This window comes from Barbus barbus (genome assembly GCF_936440315.1).
Source record: "Barbus barbus genome assembly, chromosome: 34".
NCBI classification, from domain to species: Eukaryota; Metazoa; Chordata; class Actinopteri; order Cypriniformes; family Cyprinidae; genus Barbus; species Barbus barbus.
In genome coordinates this window covers 2,705,735-2,730,331 of record NC_136762.1, presented here as the reverse complement: position 1 = coordinate 2,730,331, position 24,597 = coordinate 2,705,735, and the positions used below count along the sequence as shown (strand labels likewise).

At 37.2% G+C, this 24,597-nt stretch overlaps 1 protein-coding gene across 1 annotated transcript in view; it reads right to left on the bottom strand.

The window, feature by feature from the left end:
• The window catches only part of dync2h1 (dynein cytoplasmic 2 heavy chain 1), a gene marked incomplete at its 5' end in the record, with an annotated part of 100,916 nt that extends 91,607 nt beyond the window's left edge, over positions 1-9,309 (bottom strand). The window contains 10 exons of the mRNA XM_079392548.1: positions 237-361; positions 557-668; positions 1,555-1,668; positions 1,751-1,882; positions 1,959-2,191; positions 4,004-4,148; positions 4,717-4,835; positions 4,937-5,075; positions 5,164-5,334; positions 9,127-9,309. Of these exons, the coding sequence (XP_079248674.1) occupies positions 237-361; positions 557-668; positions 1,555-1,668; positions 1,751-1,882; positions 1,959-2,191; positions 4,004-4,148; positions 4,717-4,835; positions 4,937-5,075; positions 5,164-5,334; positions 9,127-9,309 (1,473 nt within the window). The remainder of the gene's footprint in view (positions 1-236; positions 362-556; positions 669-1,554; positions 1,669-1,750; positions 1,883-1,958; positions 2,192-4,003; positions 4,149-4,716; positions 4,836-4,936; positions 5,076-5,163; positions 5,335-9,126) is intronic.
• Positions 9,310-24,597: the final 15,288 nt, after the last annotated feature.

The following is a 24,597-nucleotide window of genomic DNA, read 5'->3' as shown; positions in this document are numbered from 1 at the left end:
TGCGGGAGAATGTGTCAGCGTGGATGCGCATCCTCTAAGCCGGGTGTAGTTGCGCCTGATCATAGTTTTAGTTGGTGCAACAGGTGTAAATATTTATCGTACACCTGGACGTTGCAAAGCCCAGCGTAGGGCTTACACCCAGCTTTTTTACGTCTAGCTGGTGCAACTGGCCCCAGCTCTTTAAATGATGTCTGTAAATTAATATGAGTTTATGACAATCATCTGTGTGTCTGCACCTTAAGCAGCAGCTGTCTGACCCACACAATATTGTTGACGACCTCAGGAAGGTTTCGTCCCGCTAGAGGGCCGGTTTTCTCTCCTGGAGCACCGTGACAACGGCTCTCAAAATCCACCTGCAGTCCTGCTCAACAACAACATCGCTAGCATGAAACACTCTTCAGAATGTGGACATTCTGACTTTTAAGATATCTCATAAATTTGAGCATTTCAAATCAGTGGTTTATGAAGTTTCGTTTGAGTTGGGAAGTTGCCTGTGTAGACAGTAATGAACGAGGAAGTGAATCTGTGTTGTATTGCTCAGTGTGTGTGATCTGACCCTTGTTGTAGTCCAGCAGTCGTGTGAGGAGCGTTTCTCTCTCAGGCTGCAGTTCTTTGCTGATGGTGGGTCGTTTGATCAGATCTCTGTGTTTCTGAAACACCTGCAGCAGCTGAAACAAAGACAAGACAACAACAGTGTACCGCTGTGCGCGCATCTGTACGTCTGAGAGTTCATCTGCTCTCAGCCACACACATCACACACACAGACAGCCTGATGCACACTGCACATGAAAACTGAAAGAGCTTTTGCAAAGTGGCATGCTTATATCTAACTGGAAGATTTGCAACTATGCAACTGAATGAGTCAAGATGCATAGGTTTATAATAGTCTGCAGGTAAACAACCGAATACTTATGTGCATCTATTAATACACTACCCTTCACAAGTCTGGAGTCTTTAAGATTTTGTTTTGTTTTTGGAAGAACTTCTTATGCTCACCATGCATTTCATTAAAAATACAGTAAAAAATTGATCATTTAAAATGACTGTTTTCTATGTGAATATATGTTCAAATGTATTCCTGTGATCAAAGTCTTCAGTGTCACATGATCCTTCAGAAATCATTCTAATATACTGATTTGCTGCTCAAGAAACATTTCTGATTATTATCAATGTTGAAAACAGTTGTGCTGCTGAATATTTTTGTGGACACTATGATACACTTTAATTTACAGGATTCTTTGATGATTAGAAAATACAGAAGAACAGCATTTATTTGGAATTTTTACTGCCACTTTTGATCTATTTTATCCTTGATGAATAAAAGTGTTAATTTCCTTAAAAAGTCTTACTGGGCCCTAAACTTTTGAACGGTAGTGTATATCCATGTTTTGTCTATAATTTTTGTTTATTTTATCTATTTTTGTTGTGTCAGCTATTCACCCGCTCTTAGTCAAAATCTTCCTGACTAAGTGGGCGGCTCTTGGTTAGAATAAGCTGTGATAAGGACAAAAAGTCAAATGTCTGGATAATCAAGACTAGTGTGAGTGTGTGTACCTGCTGTGGACTGTCCTGTGCATCTATTATGAAGGTCTTGAGCTTTCCAGCTGCTTCCTGTTCTGCTGGAGCGATGAGTCGATCGAACTGAGACACTGCAGCTCTCCATAAGGGCTGAACACAGATTTACAGTGATACAGCTGAGTGACATATCAAATATTCAATATAATAGTGAATATTCTGTGCATTCGTGTACCTCAGTATAAGGGTTGTAGTGTATGGGGTTGAGTCCTGTGAACGGCTGATACACACGTGCGACAGAAACCTGCAGCTTCCCTCCAGATAACAACCGCTGCAGTTTCTCACTCTCAGATCGAACCTGCAGCACCTAAAACACACACACACCTCATGAAGTAAAGCACTAGATTATACTGCATGAGATGATTGACAGACGTCAGTCTGACCTCCTCCAATCGCTGGGCGAGGCTCTGCAGCCCCTGTGGGCAGTGCTTCTCTCCGCTCCACGGATGAGGTGAGTAGCGTTTCCACACCTGACCGGTCAGGTGTTCACAAGCCACCACCCACTGTTCACAGACAGCCACGCCCCCTTTAAGCCCCTCCCTGACTGTGAAATATGGATCGTCCCACAAGTGCAGGGCACTCAACTTCCTCTGTACAAACCTGCCGAGAGCTCCGCCTGTAAATGCATATAGATCAGAAACATCATTAGGACTTATTAATAAATCAAGCATCATTATCACTTAGCAACCATGGGCCAGTTTCACTAACAGCTTGCCCCAGCGCAAACTGTCTTTTAGCATTAACTGTCAGGATTTACTAAAGACGCGCAGTGACGAATTGGCGCTGAAAAGCAGGGCTCTACAGTGCGACCATTTAAGTTGCATTTGCGACTGAAAACTACTGCGTGCGACTAGGAGAAAAAATATTTAGGAGCACCAGTACGACTGACCCGATCAGCATATTTGTGTTTGTGCTGAGGGAGCTTTAAAGATTTCTAACGTACTTACGTGTTTTTGCAGCGTTGAGTAATGTATCACAGACGTATTCTCTCATTATAACAAAAAAAGTGTAGGAGTGTAAATAAGAGATTCATTGTGCAGTGTAAGGAGCTTCATTGATTATAATGGAGTTTTGTGAGATCACGATGAACTAAGATGAGTGACAGCTTTTATTGATTATTAAGGGAGTTTGCAAATGTGATATTGATTTAATACAACAGCTCATTAAACAAGAAGTTAATATTAAGTGACTTATATTGTCTGACTACAACACTATTGCCTTATTTAGCTTTATTTCATCAACGAAAACAGTTTCAAATAAAGTCGCTGCGCATCTCCATTCAAACACAGCGGTGTTTCGTTTATGAATGAACTACGTTTTTAAACAAATCTAGTGAGTCAATGATTCAATTACCCATTCATAGTCACATACTTCATTCCTGAATGAATCAGCAGTTTGAACAAATCAATTAAATGAATGATTCAGTGATAAAATCAGTGACATTCCGCCACCTACCGGCAGTTTTAGTTTGATTTTTAAAGTATCTTTTCTGTTATTTAAATCAATATTTCTAGATTCAAAATTGTATATTTAAAACATTAACCTCAACATGAATTTATGAATTTAATTGCACTTATGCAACCTCTGAGCCTCATTAAACATCTGAAAATACACCTACAAGCCACTTGTGTGTTCTTCTGTGCCACCTCTGTAGTACAAATTTATTTCTTAAATACTGATTTCATTTGATTCGTATCTTATTCTACTTGTTTTTATTCTGTTGTTTTAATTAGAAATGATAAAAAGCTTATAAATATATTTTTTTCAATTTGACATAAAAGATGACATACTTTTAATAAAGTTAGAAAAATGCCATTACAAAGGTAAAAACAAAATTCCCTGTTAATCACTTTAAGGAGTCAAATATCACCTCGTAATGGGAAGGTTCATTTTTGATTATTGATTTGACGGTGCTCCTAAATTTTTGGCCGTGCTCCTAAATATTTTAAATATTTAGCTAAATTTATAGGAGGAGAGTATTCAAACGAATCACACAACGCAATTTACTAATATTTGCACTTGTCAAATTACTGGTATATTCATTATTATTTAACACCCCAAAAAAAGCATGTCTTAAACTATTTTGCGCTTGAAATGGCTGCATTTGTTGTTGCTAGGAGGAGACACCGCAGAGAACGGAGAGCGCGTGGTAGAAGGGAGAGGAGTTTTTCCACAGGTATTCATTTATTTGGAATGCCAGAAAAACACATTATCCGAATCCGAACATATTCTTACGCTAATTTGCACTGCACTTGGTAGATTGCTTGGTTCTTATGGAAATGAGATGTTGCATCTGTGTTCTTTAATTGGCGCGTTGTCAGTAAATCACCAGCAGAAATTTCCACGCGCATTGGCGCTGTTTTGGAATGGCGCTCTCGTGCTAATTTGCCCTGTTTAGTAAAACTGGCCTTGTGTCTGATGTGTGCACCTGTGACATCCATGAGTCGGATCATGCGTGTCTCTGGGTAGGGGGCGTGCTCATTCTGTTTCCACACATCATCTACTGTCTCACGGGTGCTCTCAATCAGGTCCAGTACCTCCACCAGACTGAAACTGTCCAGATTACTGTAGTCCTGAAATAAAATAAAATATACAGTATCTCACAGAAGTGAGTACACCCCTCACATTTTTGTAAATATTTTATTATATCTTTTCATGTGACAACAATGAAGAAATTACACTTTGCTACAAAGAATTAAGTTGAAGTCACTAAATCACTAAAACTGAAATTAAAATTAATTAAACCTACACAGAAATATTAAATAATAATAATAATAAAAATGACAAAAACACATAACATAATTACTTTACTGAAATAAAATAAGTTCAAGCTGAAGTACTAAAACTTAAAAATATATATAAATTAAAGCTGAATAAGAATATAAAAAACAAAAATAATACAAATGACAATAGCTCATAACAAAATTACTTTAAACTCTAATTAAATAACTTGCCAAATTAAAACTAGCTAAATAGAAATAATAAAAACAAAATTATAAAAATGACAAAAGTCCATTAAATTACTAAAACATTAACTAAAATGAAATCTGAAAAGATAAAGAAAAAAGCAAATTCAAAATAATAATAAATACTATAATAGTATTTATATAATAATAAAAATAACAGTTCACGATTATGTACCTTCTCTATCGTTGCGAAGAGCTCAGAGAAGTGTGCTGCTCTGTCTCTCTCTCTGCTCTGCTGTCCGGAGCGACTGACATCAGCCCAGAAGCTGAACTCATCCAGAGGGGTCGTGATACCTGCACACACCATGTGTATGTGGAGTATAAATGCACAAAAACACAAGCTGGGAAAAGCAGGGGTTTGATCGACATGATATCTCTCAGCCATGAGAACTCACTCGACACATCAGTCTCCGAATGACCCCGTTTCCCAGAATCCTTGGGGTGTGAGTGCCTAAGCACAGAGCCCAGCCCGACCTCAAGATCCGTGAGCAGAGACTGAAGCTTTAAGTCGAACGATTGACTCCATTTGTCATCCTGCAGAAAACATACACAACACGCATTACATATCCAACATTAAATTAAATTATTCGTGTGAAATACGTCCTGTGTGTCTGTGTCTGACCTGCAGCAGAATGGGGCCGTAGACCTGTCTCAGAGCCTGGTACAGGGTGCTGATGGGAGACTCCAGCATGGAGGACACCAGGACGGATCGGTGCAGGTTCTCCTCGGACACCACACACGGATGAGGTTTGAAGAACAGCAGAACCCTGCTGTCACCATCCATGTTCTCCAGCTACACAGAGACAAGATGAGTCAAAATTCAGCCTTTTCTTCTTCTTTTCTGAGAATGTTTGGTTGCTGAATGCAGAGCTGAGTGATATACTGATCATTCATGATTTATTGAAAATTATTTACATTTTGCTAATTATCATGAAGACTGTAGTGATTTTAATGCACCTTTTATTTGATCATGATGTTTCGTGAAAATTGTGGCTCTGAAATAAATCAGTAGCAAACACACTACATGAAAATGAATGTAATTTTGAATAATTTTGTTTTAAATTCAACTTTTTAAACTATTTAAATTAATCAGTTCAAAGCACTAAATAAAGATTCATTTTCATCCTCACGCAAAAGTGCTCAATGAAGCGAGATTTAAAATTAGTTTGAATTTATTGTTTTACGTATTAATTTTTTAATGTATTAAATTAAAAAAATGTAATGTAATAAAATTATCATGTTGTAAAAATACATGTATATAAATATTTCTATACATTTATAAATTGGTGTATAAATAATTGAACGCGTAAAAATTATTCTTTCTTGTGTGAAAACAGTGAAAAAAATAGTTTTGATGCTCTAAACATTATAAATCGTCTTGATGATAGTTTATGTTTTTGATGAAATGATTAAGAAAAAAAAGAAAAAACAAGAATTAAGTTAGATTAAAAAAATACATCAGAATAAAAAAATACAAAATAAAAAAAAAAAATCAGAAATGTAGCCTAACTGAAATGAAATGAAATAAGCTGAAGTACTAAAACTGCTAAAACTAAAATAAAAATGAGTTAAAGGTAAATAATAATAAAAAATATATGTATATATTTTCAAAAGAACATGACAAAATTACAAAAACTTATAATTTATAATTTAATTATAACACTTACAATAAATATAATATATATAAAAAAAAAAGTATATTATATATATATATATATATATATATATATATGTATTAGCAGACGCTTTTATCCAAAGCGACTTACAAATGAGGACATAAGAAGCAATCAAAGCCAACAAAAGAGCAACAACGTGCAAGTCTTGGTTAACCTAACGCAGTACAGATAATTTATTTTTTATTTTTTTTATTTAAATAAAAAGACATATAGATAAAATTAAATTAGAATAGAGAGTGCTAGAGTTAGAGGGTCAAGTAAAGATGGAACAGATGAGTTTTTAGCCGTTTCTTGAAGGTGGGTAAGGATTCGGCTGCTCTGATTGAGTTGGGCAGGTCATTCCACCAGATGGGAACAGTTAATAAAAAAGTCTGTGAAAGTGTTTTTGTGTGTCTTTGGGATGGCACAATAATGCATCGTTCACTTGAAGAACGCAAGCTTCTAGAGGCACATAAGTCTGAAGTAATGAATTTAGGTAAAGGGGAGCAGAGCCAGTGGTGGTTCTGTAGGCAAACATTAATGCCTTGAATTTAATGCGAGCAGCTATTGGTAGTCAGTGCAAACTGATGAACAGAGGCGTGGCGTGCCTTCTTTTCGGCTCATTAAAGATTAATCTTGCAGCGGCATTTTGGATTAATTGTAGAGGTTTAATAGAATTGGCTGGAAGACCTGCCAAGAGAGCATTGCAATAGTCAAGTCTGGACAGAACAACAGCCTGAACAAGGAGTTGTGTTGCATGTTCTGAGAGAAACGGCCTGATCTTCTTAATATTGTATAATGCAAATCTGCAGGACCGGACAGTTTTAGCAATGTGGTCTGAGAAATTCAGCTTATTATCAATCACAACTCCAAGGTTTCTGGCTGTTTTTGAAGGAGTTATGGTAGATGAGCCTAACTGGAAGGTGAGATTGTGATGAAGCGATGGGTTAGCTGAAACTACAAGCAGTTCTATTTTAGCTAGGTTGAGTTGAAGGTGATGGTCCATCATCCAGCAAGAAATGTCTGTTAGACACGCTGAGATGCGAGCAGCTATCGTCGGATCATCAGAATGGAATGAGAGGTAGAGTTGAGTGTCATCAGCATAGCAGTGATATGAAAAGCCATGTTTCTGACTGACAGAACCTAGTGATGCCATGCAGACAGAAAAGAGAAGTGGTCCAAGAACTGAGCCCTGAGGCACCCCAGTAGCTAGATGTTGTGACTTGGATACCTCACCTCTCCAAGATACTTTGAAGGACCTATCAGAGACGTAAGACTCAAACCACTGGAGTGTGGTTCCTGAGATGCCCTTTCCGTAGCCCTGAGTTTAGATGTTGTTTTTGGAGAACATCAGATAGCCAAGGGGCAGAAGGGGTGGTACGGACTGGCTTGGAAGATATGGGGCAGAAAGTATCTAAACAAGACGTCAGAGTGGAACAGGAAGTATCAGTAGCACTGTTAGCATCAAGAGAGGATAACTGTTTAGGGGGAGGAAGCGAAGATTAAACCATAGCAGATAGCCGGGAGGCTGAGAGTGAACGCAAGTTACGTCGAAAAGTGACATGTGGAGGGGTATGTAATGTGTCAGGAATCATGTTGAGGGTAAGAGTGAGGAGGAAGTGATCTGAGGTGTGCAGTGGAGTAACCAGCACATGATCAGTGGAGCAGTGTCGTGTGTAAATAAGGTCCAGTTGGTTGCCTGATTTGTGAGTAGCCGTAGTTAGCACTCTCTTGAGATCAAAAGAGGCAAGCAGAGTGTGTGCAGTCTGCAGGTTTATCTAGGTGGATGTTGAAGTCTCCAAGTAAGACTAAGGCAGTACCATCCTCGGGAAAGGTTGAAAGCAATAAATCTAATTCTTCCACAAAGTTACCTAGTGATCCTGGAGGACGATAAACAACTACAAAATGGATTTGTAGAGGGTAGGTAATAGTAACCGAATGTTATTCAAAGGAGCTGTTGATACTCAGAGATGGTAAAGGAGTAAATTTCCAATTAGTAGAGATGAGCAGACCAGTATCTCCACCTCTTCCAGTCAAACGGGGGGTGTGGGAAAAGGAGAAATTATTGGAGAGTGCTGCAGGTGTAACATTGTCCTCTGGTTTGATCGAGGTCTCTGTCAGGGCCATGAGGTTTAACCTTGAATGACTAGTAATGGAAGTAATGAAATCAGCTTTGTTGACAGCAGACGGACAATTCCAGAGACCAATAGAAAAAGAAAGTAATGTATTAGCAGACATAGGCAAAGTGCGCAGGTTGATAGGATTGTGCTGTCTACAGTGTGTGATGCGTGGCTTGTGAGTGGTAGTGATAGTATTGATCTGGAAACACACAGTAAGAATAGGTTATAAAAACTAAAACAGAAGTGAAACAAGTAGTAGGAATGAGGATAATTAAAAATCAATATTTATGTCCTCTGCCGGTGTCCCTGTTCGGTGGAGTCGCACGGTAGAGTTGATGGTCTTTACACTCTTCGATCTTCACACGAGGAGGGCTTCACACGACGGCTGCCGTGGTATAATAACCTTTTTTTATACCCGTCTAACAAATCACTATTTGAATTCAGCTGAACCCACTTTCCTGTTTATCACAAAAAATGGCCAAGCAAGTGCAGACACTGACAAGATACGCGATACAGTATGAGACCAAACTAATTACTAAATAAATGACTAAATAAATATATATATATATATATATATATATAAATTGATTCAAAATATTAATAAATACCATAAGAGTATATAAATAATACTAAAATAACACTGGTTCATGCTTGCTGTCAAATGAAGTAGTGAAAGACAAAATGCTAAATATATTCACATAATGTCAGTTAGCAGACACTTTTTAAAAATATTTTTCATTTGTTGTGTGACTTACAAGTGAAAAACCTTGAGGTATAATATATATCACAGCTGTATGTAACTCACAGCACCTTGTTTGAGAACTGCAGCTCATCTGCGTTTCTGGTGACGGTGAGCAGGAATTCACTGCCATCATCTAAGAAGTTATCGAGAGGACGGCAGGTGGACAGAGACACTGGTGTGTCCAGACTGAAGTAGTTTCCCGCCGTGGTGAAGATGAAGAGTTTACGAGGGTCATCTGTCCCGGGCGGCATCTTTCACCTGTTTAAAAATCACATACATCAGCTACAGAAATCTCAACCGAGGAAAAATAAGAGATACAGAACAGCTAATGTTACTGAAGATATCATACAGCCAGCCTCCATTTTCTCCCAATAAAAATGAAAAATCTGTATAATAAAGCCGTGCTGTTTATGACAGCATTAAAACAGATAAAATAATTCCTTTCACTGCATATGATATGACTGACAGACACCTGTCAACATCAGCTATAGGCCTTTAATAATTTAAGACAATAATTAACATGTCACACAATGCAGAAATTTAATAGTAAAAATAAGCATCAATACTTTACGCAAACATTTTTAATTTCTTGTTTTCAGTTTTATGAGTAACAAAACAAAGAGAGAACAGTTTAGAGATTTCTGCAGCACATATTTGTGCATTTTTATTTATTTTCTGTTTAATGAACTGACAGATGAAAAGCATGACACTGAACCTAAGATTTATTCATTCTTAAAACACAAACATGTTATGAAAATGCGCACTTTTGACTTATACCGCAAAAGGAAACAAATATAACGTCTTAAATACATAATGAGGACAATAAATGAAGAGAAAACAACATCTTACGGTGTATTGAAATCAATTCCGGACTGATTCTGACAGTTTGATCAGTTCTGCTGAAGGATTAGCACGCTAGGCTAAGCTAACCACCATTTCTCACAGATGAAGTCAATTTACTCCTGCAACATAAAATAAGCGCTTGTTACAAGGAGCGCAGACGGTTTTGAAGAACAAGCTTTGTGTTCGCTTTTAAACGCATAATCGATATCAAATCCGTGACATTTGTCGGGTGGATGTGCAGCAGCCGCTGGTGGGAATGTTGTGGCGCATTAGCGGTGAAGCTGGCGCGGTTGCTGAGGCAACTACGGCCACATCGTGACGTATGGGGCGTCGTGAATAGCAAACGCGTACGCATGAAAAAAGAACGTAAACGCAAGGATTCAGGAGTCAAAATAGCTTTGTTTTTTCCTCCCCTTTTTTGCCTATTGCTTGATTACAGTTTTTCTCAATTGTTTACACACAAATTCTGGTACTTGAGACACAATGACCACAACATGTTACTCATTCACCAACCCCCTGAACCAATTTTGCTAAACTACAAGCACAGTTTCTGCTTTACACTCAAATTGCAGTTCTAAAACACACTTTTTTCAAAACACTAAACACAATTCTCTGCTTTTGGCACAATTTTCATGCAGAAAATATCTTGTTTTCACAAGGAACACACTGCCATTCAAATATGCACACTGACTCATCACAAGGGCAAACACCCGTCACACAGTTTTACAATGAGCAATCAGAGCTTTAGCATAAAAGGGCAACAGGTGAGCTCTTCTGTTTTGGAGCAATGGATGCCAACATTGGAAACAGAGGCAGAGCCAGAGGAGTGAGAGTAAGAGGAGGAGGACGGGGACGAGCACGAGGACGAGGAAGGCCAAGGACCGTAATCTCTGATGAGATCCGAGCCACTTTGGTTGATCATGTGGTCACCCATGGTCTAACAATGAGGGAGGCTGGGCAAAGAGTACAGCCAAATTTGAGCAGGTACACTGTAGCATCCATCATCCGGACTTTCCGAAATGAGAATAGGTAAGAAATCTACTCTCACTAGAAAATTGCAGTACTGCATATCAATACAGCACTCAATGAGTACAGTAGTACAGTATTGCCTGTGGACTGTTCTGTAGGACTGTAAAAATACTGTAAAGTATGTTTCAAGTATTTAGGAAATGTATACCTACTTTGTATTTACAGTACTTTACTATTTGTTTGCCAGAACTGAAAGATTACCAACACAAGGTGGTCGGGAACACGTTCTGTCTCCTGAACAGGAAACTGAAATCATGAACACGGTCCTAGAAAACAACGCCATAACATTACGGCAAATACAAAGAAAAATAATAGAAAACAATGACATGTTTCAAAATATTGATAGGGTAAGCTTATCAACACTGGACCGTGTCTTGCGCAGAAATCATCTCAGAATGAAGCAGGTCTACAGGGTGCCATTTGAACGCAATTCAGAAAGAGTCAAAGAATTGCGATATAACTATGTGCAAGTGAGTCCCACAATTGATGCATACTCTCAACACTGTATACAGTAAATAATACATATTTCAATATTGTAATCATAATGATTGTGCTTCACAATAGTGACCACTCCATGTCTATTTCTGATATTGTCATGTGTGTTTCAGAGAGTCCTTGAGTTAGAGGTGGCTGCAGTGGAGCACCAGTTCATCTTCATTGATGAGGTTGGGTTCAACCTCACAAAAAGACGAAAGGGGGGAAGGAATATCATCGGCCAGCGTGCCATTGTTGAAGTCCCTGGCCAGCGCGGAGGGAACATCACAATGTGTGCAGCGATTACCCACCACGGCGTCATCCATCACCATGCTACCCTTGGCCCCTACAACACCGCCCATCTGATCACATTCCTGGACACCCTACACAACACACTCATTCCACCAGATCAGGTAGATGGCCCAGAGCAGCTCAGGTACGTTGTCATTTGGGACAACGTAAGTTTCCACAGGGCTGCTCTGGTTCATAACTGGTTCACTGCCCACCCACGCTTTTTAGTTGTTTATCTCCCTCCATATTCTCCATTCCTCAATCCTATTGAGGAATTTTTTTCTGCCTGGAGATGGAAAGTGTATGACCGAAATCCACAAACGCGTATACCTCTTCTCCAAGCTATGGAGGACGCATGTGGAGATATAGCAGCTGATGCTTTTCATGGCTGGAATCGCCATGCTAGGCGATATTTCCCCCGCTGCTTGGCCAGGGAAAACATTGCTTGTGATGTGGATGAGGTGCTGTGGCCAGACCGCAACAGAAGAGAGGATGCAGCATAGTTTATTTATTTTTTTACTGTAACTGTATACAGTAAATTCTTCTGTTGTTTTGTATGTAGTGTATGTGCAACTTTGTGTTGGTTGGGAATGGGATGTACACTGTGTACATTGTTTTTGCGGGAAAAATAAAATTTTACCGTGTATTTGTGTGTTCTGAATATAAACACATTATTCTCAAATATTTTACAACACACTTATGTATGTACTGTCTGTAGTAAGTGTAACACTGAACCAAAAAAAGGCCTATGTCATTATGATGAATGGAGAAGAAGTGTTTTCCATTCATCGTAGTGTTTTCCATTGAGCACATCAGTGTTCAGCTGGTTCTTATAAACGTCTATTCATATGATGGTTTGTGTGTGTCATTTGAAAACAAAATACCGTTTTGAGAAGAAATAACATTGTTTTGAATGTAAAGTTTCATTTTGCAGGAGAATTGAGGGGTTTTGCCCATTGTGTGTGTTTTTTTTGGATTTGTGTGTAGAGTTCTGAGAATATGAGGCATGCTTTCAGAAAATGTGTGTAAACAATCGAGAAAAACTGTAACTACAAATTAACAAAGTGCTTATATAGTACTGAATGTTACCTCGTTCGTTTGTTCTATCTCTGTGTGTCTATATATCTATTCAACAATATTCAGAAGCCTTTGATCATTTTTAAAAAATATTATATTTTAATATTACAGTTTTTGCCCGTTGCTTGAACACATTTTGCAAAACTTCGCTCATTGTGTCAAAACTCTAAACACAAGTAAACATGACACAACACTGGGAAATATACCATTCACATCTGTGCCAAATTGAAACTCTACTCTCAAAACCTAACATTCCTTTGTCAAAATGTAACTCTGTTGACAAAATGACACATACTTGCATCATATGCAAACACTTTCAGATCAGGGGGAACACACTAGTCTACTTTATATAAAACACTGCAGTCTTTGATTTTCATTGTTTATTCAGAAGGCATATTTTCAGGAGACACATTTTCAAACAACCAAAAAAGCAAATAGGCCTACTCAATATTGTACATTGCAGCACTGTACATTGCAGTACCATGAATTCAGATAAAGCTAAAAGAATAAATAATAATACAGTAATAGAAAAAAACACTATACTGTAAACACAAAAAATCATGACAATTGTGCATACGTGGGCTCATGGATCCCGCCGTCTGTTGGGGTCTGGCCACAGGACCTCATCGACATCGCAAGCAATGTCTTCTCCCGCTAGGCACCGGGGAAAATATCCTCTTGCATGTCGAAACCATGCATGGATTGCTGTCACCTGAATGTCGCCGCAGGCCTGTTCCATTGCCTGCAGAAGAGGCATGCGGGCATGTGGTTGGCGGTCATATACACGCCATCTCCAAGCCGAAAAAAATTCCTCTATAGGGTTTAAAAATGGTGAGTAAGGGGGCAAGTATACCACTTCAAATTGATTGTGGTTGGTGAACCAGGCCTGGACCAGAGCAGAAACTGACATTATCCCATATCACCACAAACCTGGGCTGATCTGGTCTGTTCTGTACAACTATATTATGGAGAGCATCTAGAAATGTGAGTATATGTTGGCTATTGTATGGACCTAGTTTTGCATGATGATGCAGAAGCCCTCGAAGGCTTATGGCGGCACACAATGTGATATTTCCCCCGCGCTGCCCTGGGACGTGCACAATTGCCCTTTGGCCAATTACATTACGACCCTGTCGTCTTGTTTTGCTCAGGTCGAATCCAGCTTCATCAATGAAAATGAATTCATGAGGCTGTGCAGCTCCATCCATGGCCAAGATTCTCTGTAAAAAAAAAAAAAAGAGAACATATTACTGTACTACAGTGCTACACATACAGAACCCTCACCCCATCACACAGGTACCTGTGTAGCTCTCAGAATGGATCCATGTGGTACTGATATGGTACATATTCAGCTGCTACTGGATTTCACCAATACTGTATTGTAAATGTAAAGGACAGTTACACTTACCCGTACATATTCAGCTCGAAGTCCTTTGACCCTGTTACTGTTCCTCTCAAATGGGACTCTGTAGAGCTGCTTCATGGTGATGCTGTGTTTTCCCAAGATGCGTCTGATGGTGGTGATGCTCACATGGTTTATGTTGTTGAACACTTGCCTGTCTGCAAGTATTTTCTGTCGTAGCTGGTGGAGACGGATGGCATTGTCTGCCCTCACTAGGTCCACAACGGCAAGTTCCTGCTGTTGTGTGAACAGGCGTTGGCGTCCTCCCCCAGAAGGTCTTCGAGTCATTCTAGAGAAATACAACCACATATTGTCATCGGTTTGCTTATTTTTCTTACAGTACTTTACTGTATATATTGTATCATCCACTGTATAACACTGTACTTCAATATAAGTAATCATGGTATGTTTCACAAAAACTACCACTTTGGCTGCAAAAGGAGCATTAGCACCCTGCAATACCCTGTACACTTGATATGGTAATGTGATATACTGTACAACAGTGCTATAAAAACCATCTGAGTAGAGTAGAAGGTAGAGAGGTGAAGACATACCTGTATTCTAGTCGGAATGTTCTTATTACAGATGCCACTGTGAAGCGGCTTAGATGTGGGTGGACTCTCTGCCCAGCTTCCCTCATAGTCAGGCCATGGTTGATGACATGGTCCACCAAAGTTGCTCTTATATCATCAGAAATATGGGTCCGTGCATGGCCTCTTCGACCTCCTCCTCCTCTTCCTCTTCCTCTTCCTCCTCCTCCTCCTCCTCCTCTTCCTCTTGCTCCTCCTCCTCCTCCTCTTCCTCTTGCTCTCCCTCCATCCATGCTTGCAAAGTTCTTGAAATGGCTAAACTGAGGGCTTTTTGTAGTTGGCTAATTGGTGTTCAGTTTTGCAAGTAAGTGCCTTCAGGTGTGTATTTGAGTGGTTGCAATTACCCGATGTGTTTTGTATTTTGGATACATGTGTTTTCCAAATGGCACCCTGAGATTTCATTTTTGAACGAAGTGTCTTATGTATGAAATAGAGTGTAGTATGCAGGACCATGTGTGTTGCATAAAGGAGTAAGTGTGTTGCATAATTGCAACTAGAGTGCAAAGCAGCGCTTTTGTTTAAGGTATGAGTACATGTGTTTGAGGTATGGTAACAAAAGCTTCAAGTTGTGTTACTTTAGTCTAATCATGGGTCTATAGTGTTCAAGCAACGGGCAAAAACTGTAATATACTAATATGGTTTCTGTGATATAGTTTGCCTGTCAATCACAGGATACTCAGAGACATCTGTAGTAGAAAAGCACAATAATTCTGCTTAAACGTGTTGTAAGGGTCTCAATCCCACCATCATAACCCCTCAAACACCCCATGAGACTCGAGCACTCTGACAGTCCTGTAATACTTCACAGTCAGAGAGACGGGGAGAAATCAAAACAGCACAGATGTGAGTATGAGATGGCATTGAAGGAGAGAGTGAGACAGAGATGGAGGGGGAAAGCTGCATTAATGGGTTTATTGTAATATGGGAAAATACCTCCGAGACATACAAACCCAGAGAACAGCTGCAGCATGCTGGAAACTCTGTGTGTGTGTGTGTGTGCGCGTGTGTGTATGAGTGTGTGTGTGTGTGTGTGTGTGTGTGTGTGTGTGTGTGTGTGTGTGTGTGTGTGTGTGTGTGCATGTGTGTGTGTGTGTGTGTGTGTGCGTGTGCGTGTGCGTGTGCGTGTGTGTGTGTGTGTGTGTGTGTGTGTGTGTTTCTGCACAGCTGCAGGGCTCATACCCTCCAGTCTGCGCGTACAGGAATTAAGACTCCAAGAAAGGGCCAAATGGACGTAAAATAAAGCACAATCACCCCACCAGGGTAAACACACACACACACACACACACTTTCAACACCACACATTCCACGGATCCGGACAAGCGCGGTGGAGGAGCTGGCTGACAGTCTGGGAGTTTTTACCACGGTAGAGAGAGCGAGAGAGAGAGAGAGATGGGGGAAATGTCAGCCATGTTAGTGATGAAACGTTACAGTTCCTCTGAGTTAGTGGCTGAACACACTCCAAAACACACACACACACACAACCGCAGCCCCAGCTAACGTACAGTCAACTAACAACCTCAACCCACTTTAGAAATGTGTTTCCAGGAATAAGACTCACTGTTAAGTGCACTCAATGAGACAACATGCAGCTAATAATTGTCAAGACAAAATAGCTTGAGAAAAAAGTACTGTAATGGTAAATCAGATGTATGGTACTGAATTATTACCAAACTCATGAATCATTGAATTATACTTCTAGGAATACTCTGATTCTGCTGTGGTACTGTACATGTCCAAAACAACATGGAATTTCCATTGTATCATGTCTAAAACAAAAGATGGCATTACCACAGTAGTTTTTGGTACTTTTTTTGTTAGAAAACAATAACCTAATGTATAAAAAAAATACATTTAGAATTGAAAAGAGATGTTTATAAGGATGTATTCAGTTGACTAAAATAGATGCATAACAGTTAAAAGCAATTCTAATTTGGTGGAAAATACATAAGCAAAAATAAAAAACTGAAGTGGTGCTGCCAAACAATGCAAACTGTTATTGGACTGAACAGAGAGTCATTCGAGTAGCAGCAGGTGGCGCTGTTGCATTAAAGGACTGTTTGGATGGCAATACTCACCTTATGCACTGATCATACTGATCTCACCCTGAGTGTTTCACTAAAACTTTTTCCATTCATTGAAATAAGGCTGGCAATAAAACATATATATTAGATGAAAAACTTGAACTTAACCAAACTTGTATGAAAAAATTCGAAATATTGCCTTGGCATAGAAATAAGCTTTAAGTACTAAAATTACAAAAACTATAACAACTGAACTAAAGGTCAAAATGGAAAATAATATAAATCACAAAAGCATGTCAAACTAAAATTACAATAATCTGACTTTAATGAAGTGATGAGAACACTTTTTTGCGCAAAGAAAACAAAAAAACAGTTTTATTCAACAATTCGTCTCCTCTGTGTCAGTGCCATTTTGGACAATATCCGCTTCATTAAAGTCAGATTGAACCACTGATGGCAGAAGGACTATTCTGATGATGCTTTTCATACTTTTCTGGACCTTGACAGTGTTATTTACTCTATGGGACACTCACAGCTTTTTTAAATCTAAAATATCTTTAAATTGTGTTCCGAAGACGAACAAAGCTTTTACGAGTTTGGAACGACATGGGGGTAAGTACGGAAGCGTATTGCATTCACTTGAGGAAAAAAAATCTACTCTGTTTTTCTGAATTAACGAGTTAATTATCTCAGAATTACGAGATAATTTTTTAAGAAAAAAAGTTTTTGCTCTGTTTTTCTGAATTAACGAGTTAATTATCTCAGAATTACGAGATAATTTTTCATAAAAAAAAGTTTTTGCTCTGTTTTTCTGAATTAACGACTTAATTATCTCAGAATTACGAGATAATTTTTAAAGAAAAAAAAAGTTTTTGCTCTGTTTTTCAGAATTAATGACTTAATTATCTCAGAATTACGAGATAATTTTTAAAGAAAAAAAAAGTTTTTGCTCTGTTTTTCAGAATTAATGACTTAATTATCTCAGAATTACGAGATAATTTTTAAAGAAAAAAAAAGTTTTTGCTCTGTTTTTCAGAATTAATGACTTAATTATCTCAGAATTACGAGATAATTTTTAAAGAAAAAAAAGTTTTTGCTCTGTTTTTCTGAATTAACGAGTTAATTATCTCAGAATTACGAGATAATTTTTTAAGAAAAAAAGTTTTTGCTCTGTTTTTCTGAATTAACGAGTTAATTATCTCAGAATTACGAGATAATTTTTCATAAAAAAAGGTTTTTGCTCTGTTTTTCTGAATTAATGACTTAATTATCTCAGAATTACGAGATAATTTTTAAAGAAAAAAAAGTTTTTGCTCTGTTTTTCTGAATTAACGAGTTAATTATCTCAGAATTACGAGATAATTTTTCATAAAAAAAGGTTTTTGCTCTGTTTTTCTGAATTAATGACTTAATTATCTCGTAATTCTGAGATAATTAACTCGTTAATTCAGAAAAACAGAGTAGATTTTTTTTTCCTCAAGTGAATGCAATACGCTTCCGTAGGGTAAGTGATTAATGACAAAATTTTCATTTTGGGGTGGAGTATCCCTTTAACAAGCCAAAACAGTCCAAAACAGCTCTAAACAAATATATGAGTGGATTTTGATGTGAGAGACTTTTTCACTGGAGGAAGCATTATTATGGACTCACATTTTAGCTGGAAGCGATGGTTTGAAGTTAAAAACATCTTAATGATGGACTTGTTTCTGACAAACACAGGTTTTGTCTTCTCCAGATGTTAACTGATGGACTGGAGTGGTGTGGATTATTGTGATGTTTTTATCAGCTGTTTGGACTCTCATTCTGACGGCACCCATTCACTGCAGAGCATCCATTGCTGAGACATTGATGTAATGACACATTTCTCCAAATGAAGAAACAAACCCATTTGCATCTTGGATAGCCTTAAAGTGAGCACATTTTCAGCAAAGTTTCATTTTTGGATAAAATATTCCTTTAACGTAAATGTAATTTATGTCTCTTTTTACAAAGCAATCTGTCTGTGGTAATGGACGGCAAAAAGTTGTTGTGAGTCCAAAAGTGAAGAGCAGAGAACAGTGTGCTCTTTGTTAGTCTCTCTAGTATTGAGTGTTTACAGCTTGTTTCATATTTCTGTAACAGACTATAAATGCCTCCACAAAACTCCTCATAAAGTTTGACCAAACGCTCGCTTTCCTCAGAGCAGCTTTTACCTGCCGCACAGTTTTCTCAGCATTTAAGCATGTCTGAATCAATCAAACCAGATGAACGTGTCTGATTCTCAGCCAGGCTAAACGCGACGAGCTCTCTCCGTCTGTGAGTGACGGATGCCGGTGTGTGTTTGAGTTGCATTAAATTGGTCAAAAGTGACAGTAAAGACATTTATAATGTTACAAAAGATTTCCATTTCAAATAAATGCTGTTCTTTTAAACTTTCTATTCATCTGTGAATCCTGAAAAATAAAATATATCACAGTTTCCACAAAAGTATGAAGCAGCACAGTTGTTTTCAACATTGATAATAATCATAAATGTTTCTTGAGCAGTAAATCAGCATATTATAATGATTTCTGAAGATCATGTGACACTGGAGTAATGATGGTAAAAATACCGTTTTGATCACAGAAATAAATTAAATGTTAATATATATTCACATAGAAAACACTTATTTTGAATTGTAATAATATTTCATAATTTTACCATGTTTACTGTATTTTTAATAATAAAAACAAATGCAGCTTTGGTGAGCAGAAAAGTCTTTGGATTATGGACACAAACATTATTTATATTTGGAATAGCATGATAAATAGTTCCCAATATCCACATATACATGTATATGCATTACAAAAGTTAGATTAGATTAGTACGATTTTATGTTGACTTTTAAAATGCACCAAAAATAAAAATGGATTTAGGATTTACTTTTAAATTCACTCAAGAAATTGCTAAAAAGTTTCGCAAGAAACTGGAAGTAACATGTAAAACATGCTGCAATAATTTTTATTTATTTATTTTTATTTAATTCACAAGTTCAAAAACCTTTGTTTTAACAGTGTGGGAGGTGCTTGTTTATTCTTTCCTGTCAATCCCAATGAAATGAATCCTTATTTTATTTCTAGTATTTTCTTTTATATATTTATTTTTATATATTCAGTTTCAAATGTGAATACTGATTGTACAACTTAGCTTTATCCAAATTACTGTTGATGAAGGCTAGTGATAATAATAACAGGTCCCAGGGACAAAACTACATTTCCCATCATCCTCTGCGGCACAACAATGACAGAAGATAAATCATCAATTACTGACCTAACGCACCTCATTTACCCATCACTTTTTTGTACAAGTGCTAAAAGTGACCTAAGTGTAAAAAAATGATAATATAAATATGAAATTGTCCAACAAATCCATTTTATTCTGGCCAAAGGAAGACTTAGTGTCAACTATGGCTTGAAAAACACTAAGAAATATGTGTGTATTCAGTGTCATGATAAGGGTCTGAGATCAGCAGCTAAAGCTAACAGCTGTCCTCTCTCTGGGTTTCAGAGTTGTGCATGTGTGACCGTCTTTAAATGTGTGTGTATTAATAGATGTGCTTAAGACTCGACCTTTCCCTTGAGAACACACATTAAACTCGGACAGTTAACTTGAGACGCCGCCGATCATAACTGAGACGTTTCGCCCAGCATGGTCTCCATATCTGAACTGCAGCGCTTTAACTTTGAGACGTACACATTACTGAGCCAGTAATAGCATTAGCGTTAGCTTTGAAGCCTCTGCCAGGGACGCATGGCACACAATCCAGAGGAAAAGTGAATGTAAAGACGAGTCCGTATCCGGGAGACACAAACAGATCTGTGTAACTAAGACACCTGAACACTAGAGTGACACACTTCTTTAGATCTGGCCTGGTTCAAGCGCTCAGAGTTGCTCTGGAGGTCTCAGATAGGCTGGATTTAAGTATCAAGTATGGCTCAGATGTTTTTTCCCCAAATTTCTGCGGAAAAATAGACAAAAATGAATCAGTTGTTGGCATACAATCTGTCAAAGACATTTTTGAGCATCTTCTGAATTTGAGATTACAGGGGACAAAAGGAGAAAAAAATAGCAGGAGACTAAAGATAAAGTTACATTTGCTCTCTCAAAAAGACATCTGATTTGTGATTTTTCAAAATTTCCATATCCTTAAAGGTGGGGTGTGTAATTTTTCAATAATGCTTTAGAAAACTGAGTCGGGGCCGAATACCAAAACAAACTTGTAGCCAATCAGCAGTAAGGGGCGTGTCTACTCATGATGTGGAGGAGAGAGCGTTCGAGCCGAGCGACAGAAAGATAGAGATGGCAGATAAAAAACAAAAGAGGAAAACGTCTGCAGAACGATAAGGCAAGAAGTAGGACCCGTGTAAATATTGGATCAGCTTTCCAGCGCTGGAGAGAGCTCAAGGAGCGGAAGGCCTGCTATCGGACGCCGAGGTTGCTTTGGTTCTTCTCGATAGGTGAGTAATAACACCGTGTCTACACCGGACGCGACGCACCGCAACAGCTAAAGTCTGCCTACACTGGACGCGATAAAGCGACCGCTGAAAATCATTTGAAATTTGTGTCAGCACGTCATAAATAGAACGTGGCAGCGGTTCTCTGTCAGAGATTTGTCGTGCCGCGCAGCATCCAGTGTAGACACGGGGTGCGTCTCAATCAGCTCCCTAGCTCCCGAGCTCCTGAATCAGTACATTGTGTACACGAATTCAGTCACTGGTAAGTTCCCCGACTCACTGCACGTTGGGACAGTGATCACTCGAATTCCAGTGACATGATGAAGTACAGCGTGAACAGACAACATTGTAGAACATAACCGCTTGAATTAATAAACAACATACATCTTTTTGATATTATTTTTTATTCTCTTTAAACACATCGTTTTGCTTTGTTTCACAGAACTAATCGCTGCCTGGGTTGCGTAGGCTACAAATGTGTGGGGCGGAGCTATCAAAATAGGGGCGAGACCCTTTTGGGGTAGGGGCGTGTTTGTTTTGGTAATTTCAAATATCAACATTGGCTACCAGAAATCACTTACCCCACCTTTAAAACACTTTAAAACACTCAAAGGAGAATTAAATAATTTATTAAGCAGAAAATCAAAATATTGCCAGAATGTGCATTATACAATAGGACATAATTATATATTTTTTATAATAAATACAATTTATATAAAATATATTTCAACATAAATATTAATACTTTATAAATTAATTATTAATACTTTATATAAAAATTATGCTACATATATAAAATTAAAAAACATATATATATATATAATAAAATATATTAAAAATATATATAGCAACTTATGATAATTCCATTTATTTTATTCAATTATTTTCTTTAATTTAAAATTATTTTAATAATTACAAAAAAAATCAGATTTGTGATTTTTAATTTTTTATTATAAATATAATTATAATTTGAATATAAATCATTTTAAATACATCAAAATAATGTTAATATAAATATATTTTAATATATAATACATCATTGTAATATACATTTTAATACTTTATATTAATATAACATTCTATTCATATATATAAAATTATATTATTGTATTTCATAATTATTCATAATTATTCTATGATAAATAAATATCCACAATGCACGTAATGAGATATTAAAGAAATCCAATTTGTGATTTTTCTTTCCTGTGGGTGACCTAATATGTGAGAATCTTCCAACTAAAACTATTCAAAGGTCTGAACCAATTAATTTTTTTTTATTATTTAACAGTAAATTTATAATGCAATTATTTATTACTATAATACATTTATTAAATAAGAATGTATTCTCTAAAATTACATTTCAGAGTGAAACGGGATATTCAATTGGGAAAAAAAGTTGCACAGGAATCGATTTTAAACCATGGAGTCTGACCTAGATTTGTGTTTGCTAAAACAATATATCTAAATAACTTTCTGGCTATTGGTTAACATTACCCAACAGCCCACACAGCCTTGGTAATGTCAGATAAAAAGGAAGGCTGCTTCAGAGGTGGAACAAGTTCTTATGCTGAAAGACCAGGAATATGTATTAAGAGCGTAAATAAACTTGAATTTCACATTGTCTTTAAGCAAAGAAAACAGAGCAAGCCCACCAGCCCGTGAACCGCAGGATCATTTGTGGGTCTGGCTCTCCAGGGTCTGGGTTCAGTGTTTTATTTAGTTATTTTTGGTCACGCGTTCCCCTCAAGAGAAACCTAAACCTTCCTATGCCTGTTTGCGCTCTCATTGCCCTGGTAACATGCTAACAGCTCCCGCGGCTTCTCTTTACCCTCCGCGGGGCACTGAGGGGGAGGGAGGGGGAGGAAGGGGGGTAGAGAGGGGCTGATGGGAAGGGAGAATGCTGACCTTGTAACTGTATCAGGGGAGAAGTGATGGAGACCAAACCACAGCCACACACTCATGCACAACTCTACACTAAATATATCATTCAAACTCCACACAACACTGCAGCAGCATTAGAGCCACCTGTACCAGCACAACAACACACCTCAAAACACACACACACACACACACGGACAGAGATACGTGAAACCGGGGGAGGCCATTTCTGCCTTATAACAAACAAAACCATGCTTTGGCAAATCATAATTATGACATAAAAATGTCATAATGAAGACATAAACGTCAAAATTCTAAGATAAAAAGTCCCATATATGGCATAAAGTATCATCCTTCTGACTATTTATCTCATAAATTTGACTTTTCATTTCATAATTATGACTTTCTATCATTGTTATGAGTTTTTATCCCACATTTATGACTTTTTAATCTCATAATTTGGACTTTTGTCTCATAATTTATGACCTTTATTTTATAATTTTCACTTTTATGTCATAATTATGGCTTTTTAAGTCACATTTTTTTATTGTTATAACTGACTTTATCATGATTAGGACTTCTCAGTATTATGACTTTTTATCTCATAATTTGGACTTTTTATCATAATGATGTCATAATGATTATTTATCTTATAATTTTGACTTTCATGTCATAATGACTTCTCATATCATTCAACTTCTCATATATTATGACATCTAATCTCATAATTATAATAATTATATAAGAAAAAATATCATGCTTTGATAAATCATAGTTATAATGTAAAACATTGTAATTATGGCATAAAATCGAAATTGTTAGATACTAAGTCATAATTATATACAAAATTTAAATTAGGACATAATTTGAAATTATGAGATAAAATGCCGTAATTCTGACTTTTTATCTCAAAATTTTGACATTTTATGCCATAATTATGACTTATCATGACTTTTTGTCTCAATATCAACTCAATTACAACTCTTTATCTTTATCTCATGACTTCTTTCCTCATAATTATTACTTTTTGTAAATTTCAACTTCATATACACACATATGCATAAAATGTATAAATTGTATAACTTACATTTAATACATAAATTACAATTTCATGTAACAAATTAGATATTTAACATATATTAAAAACAAATTACAATACAATAATATTACAATAAAATGTATATATATATATATATATATATATTTGCTAAATATTTTTTCTATGTATATTGTGATATATATATATATATATATATTTTTTTTTTTTTTTTATAAATGTATATAGTACAACAACAGTACCTAGGTAGAATAAAGTTAGTTTTCTGGCGTTAGCTGGCCTGGTTGGCTAGTTTTATAGGGGCCCCATGATATTTAGTCAGGCAGGAAGACCAGCAAACCAGCTTAGACTGGTTTAGTCTGTTTTTCCAGCAGGCGTATGCAGTACACTAGTATTTCTTTCTGA